The sequence below is a fragment of the Oenanthe melanoleuca genome, chromosome 17, assembly GCF_029582105.1.
Source record: "Oenanthe melanoleuca isolate GR-GAL-2019-014 chromosome 17, OMel1.0, whole genome shotgun sequence".
Taxonomy (NCBI): domain Eukaryota; kingdom Metazoa; phylum Chordata; class Aves; order Passeriformes; family Muscicapidae; genus Oenanthe; species Oenanthe melanoleuca.
Genome location: NC_079350.1, coordinates 2,898,729 through 2,909,440, shown reverse-complemented (window position 1 = coordinate 2,909,440; position 10,712 = coordinate 2,898,729). Strand labels below are relative to the sequence as shown.

Genomic DNA, 10,712 nt, shown 5'->3' with positions numbered 1-10,712 from the left:
GGAAGGAATTTGCACATTATACAAAAAGATTTGCTGCTAAAAAATTGCAGGTTAAAAACCGATTTTTTTTTTTTTGTTTTCCTTTTGAAGCTATTTGTTCTGAAAAATGTTGTGTCATGAGGCAGTAGGTTTGCTCTGGAAAGGGGACACAGGTAAGCACAGGGCTTGCTTTAGCCAAAGGCAAGGAGTGAGGAGAAGCAGCTTTTCTCCAGGCCTGACAACAGCTCTGTCTTGTGAGTGCCTCTGGGTGCTGTGTACAGCTGGGTAGGAGAGGGCAGTATCTTGTGTTTGTGCTGGATTTTTAGGGTTCTTTGTGAAGAGGGCCTGCCCTGCACTGGGGACAGCCCAGCTCCCAGTAACTCCCACTCCACAGCTGCAGCAGTTCCCAGACCGGCAATGCCACAGCTCTCCAGAGGATGTCAGCATCAGAGAGCTCTTCCAACCCGGGAGAGAGGAGGATGCAGCACAGCAGCCACCACTGCAGGCTGCTCGGGACACTCAGTGGTAGCCAGAGCCCCCTGCTCCCAGGGGCTCAGAACGAGCCTGTGCTGCTCAGGATGGAGAGACAGGAGCTGAGACACCATCACTCACCCCCAGGGGTCACCTGCTCCTGGGAATCTGAGACTCTGCACATGGTTCTGTCCCCAGGTCACACACAGAGCTGCTGTGCCCAGGTACCCAGAGGTGTGGAACACCTGATGAGAACAAGCTGGTGGCTCTTTATTAATCTTAGATCAGGGCTGGCAGTGACCAGCACAAATGAGCCAGGCATGGGAAGCTCAGCTGTGACTTGGCTTTATCCTCAAAGGGCTCAGGATCCAAACTGCTGCTCCCAGGCCACCTTCCAGCCCAGCTCAACACCCTGCTCATGCCTGCTGTGCTGGAATGAGCTGGTGCTGCTGCTTTGTGTCTGTTCTAGGGGCTGGTGCCAGGGCTGTGCCCAGCACTCCCTGCCCTTGTCCCCTGGCTCTGGGGAACAGCCCAGCTTGGGCCAGGCGCCACCGAGACCAGGCAGAGCCTGAAAGGAACAGCTCAGCCTCTCCTCAGCCTTTTCCAGTGGCCTTTTCTCAGCCATGCAGGGCTGCTCTGTCTGCCCTGTCGTCCTGGAAACTTCTGGGCAGGGAATTCTCAGGGCTTTGTGTCTTCCCTCCACAGCCACATGCATGCTGGCAGGCAGGCAGAGCTGGCATAGTGGTGGTGGGGGGGCACAGCACTTCTCTTAGCACAGGTGGTGGTGTCTGTTACCCCCATTCACCCCCATCCCAGTTCCAAAGGATTAGCCCTTCTGTCAGCTAGGAAATAATGGAAATGAGTATTTGCACTGAAGCTTAGACACAAATATTTATTAAGCACAATCCCCCCCCACCCCTTCCCCTTGAGCTGTATTCATTTCTAATATATTAATCCATTTGGCAGATTATTTTTTAGAAAAAAAACAAGTACCTGTGGGTTGGAAAGTCCCCATTAAAATGACATTAGCAAATGCACATGTAAAAAATAAATAAGCTCATACATTCAAGTATATGGCAAATAATACCTCAGTAATACCTCTGAAAGCTTAATGGTCAGGTTCCAGTTCACCACCTGGCTAACAGCTGCACAGCCTGAGCCTGCAGCTGGTCAGGTCATCATCATCACTGTTTTTCTCTTTTACAAATGCCAGCTTGGCTGGTAAGTAGGGGATGGGCAGCTCCTCTCCTCTCCCCTCTCCAGAGCTGTGCCCAGCCCCAGGAGGGAGGCCCAGCCTTGGCCAAGCAGCGAGTGCTCCCAGGTAAACTGCAGCTACCACTCCACATGGCCAGTGCAGGCAGGGTAAATGCCCCGTGAGCAGCATGACTGGTCTAAAAATACCTCCCTGCTGGTTGGGAATGTTTCCATGGAACACATTTGGAATGGGAAGTGCTGATTTATTCTCTGCAGGAACGGCGCTGCTCTGGCACAACTCAGCGCTGGGGTTTCTGAAGTCCAGCATAGTGTCTGCTCAATCAAAGGAAAGATACAGATCCCTGCTCCCCTCCTCCAGCTGGTCCAAAAGGGGAAGGAATGACAGTAAATGTGAGTTCCCAGCCAGCCCCACAGGCTGGGGCTCTCCTGAGGCTGGAAACAGGTGCACAGAACCAGAATGCCTCACTGAGAGCAGCTCAGTGCAGGTTTGGGGAGAAGCAAGATGAGGGAATGGCTATTGGCAGAGGGGCTGTTGGACATAGAAAGAAGAAGGGCTGAGCTATGAGCAGAAAGCTTTGCTGGCTGTTGAAGCAGGGCCCTGTCACACACAGGTTCTGTTTTGGACACCCTCACATCACCAGGAGCTGTCCCTGTTTGCCCTGTTTGAACACTTGGGCAGAGACCTCATTCCTCCTTCCCCCTGCCCAGGAACAGCCCCTGCCATGGGGTTGCAGTGGGCTCCAGAGGTAACAAATCCCACTAAAGCTCAGGGTGCGTGAGGCTTTGTCCCTGCTCAGGAGGTCCTGCAGGGCTGCAGCTGGAAGCAGAGAATGTCCAGGGCTCTCCAGAGAGTCCTCAGCAAACCTAAAATACACTCAGGTGTCTGGGACCAGGATGCAGCTGGGGTGGAGTAAGGTTTAAAGGACTTGGGCTCTTTTTCATCTGTAGAAGGAACAAAGATGAACAAGATGTTCCAGAAAAGGATCCAGAGCCATTTGTGTCAGGAAGACGGGAGGACTTCAAAATGGAAAAGGTGTTCTTCCCTTTCCCTGTTTAAATAAAAGTGTTGTGGAAATAAAAGACATCGAGGTTGGAGTTAACTACCCCCTGTGGGTTCCTCCAAGTTCCTGGGGGTTTTAGGTGATCAGCAAGGGGCTGCTAAAGTCTTCCAGGTGCTGTGCCCAGTTTTAGAGTGGCCAAGGGTCCTAAAAAAACCCACTTATTTAAAAACTGTTCCCCATCCACTGGGCTCTCCTGTAGGAACACGATGGAGGTGCAGCTCCTGGGACAAGAGTGGGAGCACAGGAACACTCGGGCTTGAAACCACCTACTCTGTTTTTTCTTTTTAAAAAACAAAATAAAGCTGAAACAACCCCCCCAGAGCAAAGCCCAGTTCTTAGCTGGAACCAGGCCTCTGCTGCTCCTGCTCGGCCGCCTCCTGCACTGCGGCCAAATCCACACGCTGCTCGTCCATGCGTTTGGCCTGGACACGCTGGATGAGGCTGAAGAAATCTTCATCAGGCATGGTGGGGCCACGGGGGATGGAGTCTGGGGGGGCACAGCGCTGGTCATCGATCCTGGCCGACTGCAGGGGAGAGAGGGCGTTAGCACCACCACAGCCCTGCCTGCAGCAAGGGGAGGAGCAGAGGTGGCAGAGCTCCCCCAGCCCCCTGCCCGTACCTGACACTTCATGAGCATGTTGAAGAACTCGTCCCCGGGCTCCTGGGCGTCCCCCTCCACACGCAGGTGGCCCAGGTTGTTGTGGGTTATCCGCAGGCCGGGCAGGGTGCCCAGGTTGGCACGTTGGTCATCCAGGCGGCGGCTCTGGGAGCTGGCGATGAGGTCGAAGAACTCCTCTGTCTGTGGAGATGTCATCAGCGTGGATTGTGCTGGGGGAGAGGAGCACAGGGCAGGGTCACTGCTCTGCCCGAGCTGCAGAGCCCAAATCCCCCTCCCAAACTCCTCTCCAACCCACACAAACCCAAGCAGCAGCAGGGGAATCAGGTGCTTTGATAAAGCAGAAGCTCACACACCCACCTTGCATGACTGTGTCCCCTGCCTGTGCTTGGCTGGCTCCTGGAGGCCACCAAAGGTGCCACCTCAGCCCAGGAGATCCAGTGGCCCCAGGCTGAACACTGCCTGCGTTGCCACTTCTACTCTGCTTTCCACCTGGACCAAGAGGCACAGGCAGAGCCCAGCAATCACAGGTGAGCACAGAGCTCCTGGTGGCCCCGTGGCTGTGACAGGCACTCACACAGTCCCAACAGCTGAGCCTCTCACCAGGCAGTGGCTCCCCAGAAATCCGGGCTGTTTGCTCAAGGAGAGGCACTGCCCAGGTGAGTCTGGCTGTCACGGGCTGCAGGACCTCCATCAGCACCAGCAAAACACTCCTGGGCTCTGCTTCTCATACCACAGAGCAGAGCCTGGGCTGTGCTGGTGCTGGGGTCCCAGTCCAGAACCAGTACATGTCATCTATCCACCACTGCCCCTTGGAAACACCTCTGGGCAGCGCTCCCTGGAAAGAGCCTGTTGGCTCCTGCAGCTGCTGGGTAGGGAAAGGCTCCCAAACAACAGACACTGCACTTGGACAGGGACCAGCAAAGGAAAACTGAGAAATCCAGCCCAAGTGGAGTTACCTTCCCTGAGCACAAAGCACTGGAGCAGAGCCTGCTCCGAGCCTCCCGACACAAGTCCTTAGAGCCCCAGCTCATGGAGCTGCAGAAACACAAGAAAATCTCAGTGCTGACGCAGGGATGAGTTTCCTCCAATTCAGCTCACAAAGAATCCTCAAAAATAACATGTCCAAAAGGCTCAGAGCCCAAATGAGCCAAACAGAATGTGGGGCTGCTCGTGCATTCTTTATAAAGCTCTGCGTTTTCAACCCCATCTCCTAAATTACACAGCTGTTACAGCCAAATGCACTCGTGTGGCAGAAATGCATCTCTTGACAAAGCAATGCTCATTTCCACCTTATTTTTAGACGATAAAAACCCTCTCACCTCACAGCCAACCTGCCTTCCTGCCACAGCCTGATCTTCTCTGCTTCAGCCCCTGCCCTGGCACAAGCTCCTTGTGCGGCGGCTCTGGGAGCAGTGTCAGGGTCTCCTCTCCTGTTTGCACTTCCCATTCATTTGGAAACGGATGTTAAACAAATCAATCAGGTTAAATAACTAAATATAATAACTAAATATCATGTTTGAGCCCTTTGTGCTGGTGATTAAGCATGTGAGGGTGATCTGTGCATTTTAGAGCTTCTCCCCATCTCGGGTTAAACAAAGGCCGTGAACACTGAAAAAGCCACAAAACCCAAGTGCGAACACAGCCCTGCCTTTCCTGCCCTGTTTGTCAGGCGCCTTCCTCAATTTATCCCTGTCCTTCCTAGGGCTGAGCTGTTTGCCTGAGCAGCTTCCCACTGTTTATCCATCCTTCTGGCTCCTCTGTCCTCACAGAGCACCTATCACCACCAGGTCCAAGAACAGTACAAAATCCAGAAGTTTTTCCTCCACGGCAACACAATTACAAAAACTGCCAATATTTTAACTTGCCTGAGAAAACCTGCCCTGTCCCAGACCTCAGGTTCTCACAAAGCTCCCTCAGAAATGACCATCATCATCATCTTGCTCCTGGAGGTACTGGAAGTGGCACAAGTTCTTGTGCCAACCTCCCTGTTCATAATCCAAGACCTAAAGACCCACACTGAAAAAACCCAAGTGCATTTTGCATTTCTCTCAGTAATTTACTCCCCAAACCTTAGCTCACATTCTCCAGCCTTTCCCTCAGCAACCATTTACATAAGAATGTTTCTTTCCTTCCTTAAATAATGACAAAGACTGCCAAGGAGCTGCTAAAGTTCAGAGCGCAGAGGCTCGGGGAAAACATCACGGGATGCACGGCAAACCACAGCAGCTGGGCACGCCGCGGGAGCAGCGTCACTGCCGCAGGAGCGGGGACTTGGGGACGCAGGGGTGCTCACATATCCGCTCTGCCAGGGCAGGGACCCGCGTGGCCGCCGCCTCGGCAGCCTCGGCCGGGCACTCCTCCAACGGGCAGCGCTGGTCATCCATCCGGCTGCTCTGGAACTTGCTCAACAGGTCAAAGAAGCATTCCTCGTCCGAAGGGGTCCGGTTGATTTTCTGCGAAAGGAGAGGAGAGTCAGGGTGACAATGCCCCAAACAAGTCCCTGATGCCAACCCCTCGGGAATAGCCGTGCCCTGTCCTGGTCTGTTCAGGCTCCTGGTTGTGCCAAGCCCCCAGTCTGGAGCCGCCTTGGTGCCTCTGATGCCAGAGGCGAACCCGAGCCCGGCGCACGGACCGGCCTCCCGCAGCCGCTGTCGCTGCAGAGAACCTGGAGGCTGAATGGGAAAGAGGAAAGGAGACAGCGTTCACCTGGCACTGCTCCCAGGGCTGGGCTCAGAGCAGGATGAGGGGAGCCTGCAGCCACCCTGGCTGAAGTGCTGCCCCGTGCCCAGCCACGGCTCAGCCCAAGCTCAGGGTTTGCTTTTCCCATCAGCTAAATCCAACCTTTCCAGGTCACTGCCCCTCACACCCCAACACTTGCCTCGCTGCCCATCTCCTCAGCACAGCACTTGTAGCAGTCACCCAGCTGAAAATGCCACAAAATTACAGTTTTTCAGGACAACAGTTCTTGCACAAGAGCCCCAAATGAGCACCTTGCACTGGACAGGGATATATTTAAGTTGTGCTGCAGGAGGCTCGCGTTGGAGGCAGCTCTCCAAGCCACTTCCAGCAGGGAGAGGAGCTGTGTGGAGCAGACAGAGCAGCATGAACAACAGATCCTTCCAGGGAGTCATTTGGAATGGGAGATAAAATTAGCCAGTGATAAGAGTGACATCTGCCAGGCTTGGGGATATTCCATACACACTAAGCTGGTCCCACCAGTTGCCGGAAAAAAAAGCCACAACAGAAAGCAACCAAAACCTCTTAGAACTGGGTCTGCCTGAGCTATTTTCTAGCAGAGGCCAGTTGGGAAGGGGCACTGGGTCCCTCCTGAGGGGCTGCACATTCCACCAGAGCACTGGAGAGGGCACAGCTGGACTTTCCAGCAGAGCAAGGGATTCCCTTGGCTGCTGATGAAGCAAAGTCCCTCTCCCAGCTCTGCTGGTGGCCACTGGGCAGCTTGGGAGCCCTCCCAATCCCACCACACACAGTACTGCTCCCACCAGAGCTCTTCCCATGGCAGGGGCAGGCAAAGCCCTTCATGGGAACTCTGCAGTGGGGAGAGACTTGTGCTGACAGGGTTAAAGCCACAAGTTGGATTGGGTAAACGAAGGAAAACAATTTTCCTGTATGCTAAGCGAAGCAGATGAGATGCACTCAGCTTCTATTTAGGGCAGCGTCAAAATTAGCAGCGGGCCAGAGAGGAACATTGGCAATGTGGGAGCTGATCAGGGAGGGGAAAAGCCCCTCTCACCTCCTGCCTGCCACGTGCTGATCCACTAATGGAGCCACAGCTCCAGCGGACCCTCTGAACCACCAACAGCTGCACCTCGGAAATCAAAGCTGGCTCGAGATTGAACTGAGAGTGAACTACATCTCTCACAGCTCTGCTATGTTGGGTTGTGTGACCCAAATTTCAGGGTAGAGGAGGAAACCAGTTCATTCACACCGAGCCTCCCTCCTGCTGTTCCACGACTGCATGGAGTAAATGAGAGCAGTCCTGGAGCCAGGGAGTGGTTCCAGCTCGCAGGAGCAGCCTGGCAGTGCATGGCCAGAGCCCCCAGCTCAGAGCTCCCCCTGCACAGAGACCAGATCCCCCACAGCACATCCTGCAGAGACCCTGCAGTTTGGGCTGGCAGGATCCTACTCAATGCACCTGGCAGAAAAGGATGCTCTGAATCAGTAGGAAGAGCAGGCAGGAGGGGCAGGAGGTCAGTGCCCATGGGCCATGTCCGTGCTGACAGGGCTGTGCCAGCCCGGGATGGCCCACGGGCAGCCCCAGGGCAGCACCTGCGGGCACCAGGCTCCCTCCAGCCAAACCCTGCCCCAGCCTGAACCTCTCTAATTAAAATGCCCAAATATGACAAGGCATGGAGTGCCGGGCTCCTTCCCTGCCAGGCTGCTCCCAGCCCCGAGGGCAGATGGAGGTGTGATCACACCTGGGGCTCGCCATCTGCTCCCGAGTGCTCGCCCGGGGCTTGGCACAGCCAGGGGCAGGAGCCTTTCCAGGAGCCAGGGCATCCCCTCATGGGGCTGAGCAACAGCCCTGCCACAGCACAGCCACACAGCCACATCCCCGAATGGCTCCTGGGCACCAGCTTGGCTTTCCAGCCCCGAGAGCACTTCTCACCTCACAGCCAGTGTCCCTGTCTGGCCTCGTCCCCATCCTCTGCCTCCAGCACTGCCCAAATTCTGCCAACTGTCACCTTCCTGTGGCAGCCAGACATTGTCACAAAGAGTAAAACCAACCTCATCTGCCCGGGGCAGAGGGACCCGGGGGCTGCTGGCACTGTAGAGATCGCCCCAGGGCAGATTTGGCTGCAAACACACTCACCCTTGGCAGGGGCACAGAGACACTCCCAGCTCTGCCCACACAGGGACAAGGACAAGTGTGGAGCCTCTGCTCCTGCTCCCTGACCTTGGGCAGGACAGGGGTGGCACCATGCCAAGCAGGTGAAGGTCCCACTCACGGGGGTCAGAGCTTTGTTCTCATTTTCTGAAAGAAGCAGGACTCCCTCTCCTCACACTGGAAGGCAGTCAGGTTTTTGCACAGATTCCCTTGCTGGTGGAGGAACAGGCTGTTTAACCTGCCTGGGTGGATTCAGGATGTGTAAAACCACAGCTGAGGCGTTGGAAAGGCAACAAAAAGCAGCTGCAGGGAGTGACAGGCACCTGCTCTGCCACTGTACCCTCTCCCTGCAGGCTGGGACCACCAGCTCCTCAGGAGCCCCAACCCAGGTCATTACACCTTGTGGAGAAGCACAAATCCACCCATTTTCCTCTCTGATAAACTCTCACACCAAATAAAAACTGTCAGAGTTTTGGGCTGAGAAGGTCCTGGGCTGCCCAGCTCTGCCCCAGAGGTGCAGGACAAGGAGCAGCATCTCCTGTGGAAATCCCTCAGTCTGACCACTCCAGATGTGCGGGTGAGGCAAAACAAAGTCAGAACTGACTCTGTGCCTCACCCCCCGGGCCGTTTTCACTTGGATTCAGGAAAGCCATTAAACAAAGGCAGAAAGCCTCATTGCAAGAACCAAACCACTTCCCAGCTCCCAACACCTGAAGCCACAGCCCACAAACGCCCTGCAGGGTTTCCACCTTGGACCCACTGCCCACCCGGGACTCTGCAGAGAACCTTTCTCTGCCAAGCTCCATCCATCAGCACCCTGCCCCAATCTCTGTGTGGCACCTGAGCAACCCAGCCCCAGCTGTGCCCCCACTCCACCAACATCTGCTGCCAGAGATGCCCTCAGCCCAACGCTCTGCTGGTGGCTTCTCCCACAGCTTCCTGCTGCCCCCACAGCAGCTCGGGATGCAGCTCTTCCCACAGCGCTGCTGAGCCCCACCAAAGCCTCTCAGATCCGCTCTGGGACAGCGTCCCAGAGGTCCCCAAGCACCACAGCAGGTATTTCTGTGCTGGCCAAGTCATGGCACGTCCCTCAGCGATTCCATGGTCACCCAAACATGGGTGGAATGTCCCCTTTGAAAGGAGCTGTGCCCACCAAACCAAACCAAACCAAACCAAACCAAACCAAACCACAGACACCCAAGAGCCACCCAAAGGGCCAAACCTCGTCCCTCTGTCAGACCAGCTTCTCTCACAGCTAGTGTCCCCAGGGCAGTGACTTGCCTTTGGTTCCCCTCCTCTCCTGCAGGCTCAGCTTCTTGCAGACCTGACCCAGTGCAGGATGGAGCCATCAGGCTCAAGGGCTGCTCACTCTGGCTTTGTCCAGCCCTCCCAGGAGTGGATGGACCCTGGTGGGTCTGGTACAGCAGATCCACCTCAGGAGCTGCTGCCTGGAGGCGTTTGATGAGTGCCCAGGTGAGGGAAGAGGAGGGCAGTGGGTTCAGGGGTAGCACAGCAGTTCTCCACTCAGAGCGCACTGCCTCTAAATTTCAATGTGTCCATCACAATTCCACCTGATTTCAGGAAGGACACAACCTGGAAATTAAGTGACCTGACCACATCCCACAGTAACAGAGCTGGGACAGGACCCAGCAATTGGTCCCCAGGACCAAGTTCTCCCCTGTGGGCAGTCCTTGGGAATCCGTGCCCTTGCCCAAGCAGGCGCTTTCCTGCCCCAGGCCTGGCACTTCTCCATCCCCACACATCTGTGCCCTGCCCCATCTGCCTCTCCCCTGTGAACCAGACAGGTCACTGCTCCTTACCTCTGCTCTTTCCAAACCTCAAAATCCCCAGGCAGGAGCAGGGCTGGTGCTGCTGGTGACCACCAGTGCCAGGAGCAGCTCATCCAGGGCTGTCTGTCAGTCCCCTGCACGCAGCTTTTCTTTATCCTGCACCACCCCACACCTCACCCCGCAGAACTCACCGTGGGGGCTGCACCTCTGGCACGGCCACAACCTCAAACCCCAAAAACATCAGGCACTGAACTTCCCAACCTCACCTGGAGAAAGGCACCGAGGGGGAGGTTTGCAGAGAGGCAAGCGGGGGCTGGAGGAGGGGAGTGGAAGGAAATCCCTGGCTGAAATCCACAGCCCGTTTTACGGGAGAATGGTCCCTGTGCTCCGGAGCGGGGCTGTCCCTGTCCCCAGCCACCAGCTCCTCGGCTGGATCTGCCCTCCCGCTCAGCTCCAGAGGCAGCAGGGCTGTAAAACCCGCCCGCTCCTTGCTCAGGACACCGCTCCCGTTCTGTGCCAATCCCTGGGCAGGGCTGGTGACAGACACCCCGTGTCCCCCCCGGCCCCACCGCCCACCCTCTGCTGACAGACAGCGCAGCCGAGCACTGAGCACCGCTGCAACAGCATCAACAACGAAAACTTCCCACCGGAGCTACCTGGAAACTTTAAACCCCCGAGCACACACGGCACATCCCGGCCTGAGCGAATCCTCCGTATCCACCTCCTCCTGC

The 10,712-nt window shown here is 55.9% G+C and overlaps 1 protein-coding gene across 2 annotated transcripts in view; it reads right to left on the bottom strand.

Moving 5' to 3' along the window:
* Positions 1-253: 253 nt before the first annotated feature.
* The window catches only part of GPSM1 (G protein signaling modulator 1), a 65,508-nt gene continuing 55,049 nt past the window's right edge, over positions 254-10,712 (bottom strand). For both annotated transcript variants that reach the window (XM_056505310.1, XM_056505311.1), the window contains exons 12-14: positions 5,639-5,798; positions 3,346-3,554; positions 254-3,250 (exon numbers count right to left, since the gene is read on the bottom strand). In XM_056505310.1, the coding sequence (XP_056361285.1) occupies positions 3,062-3,250; positions 3,346-3,554; positions 5,639-5,798 (558 nt within the window). In that variant the 3' untranslated portion in view covers positions 254-3,061. The remainder of the gene's footprint in view (positions 3,251-3,345; positions 3,555-5,638; positions 5,799-10,712) is intronic.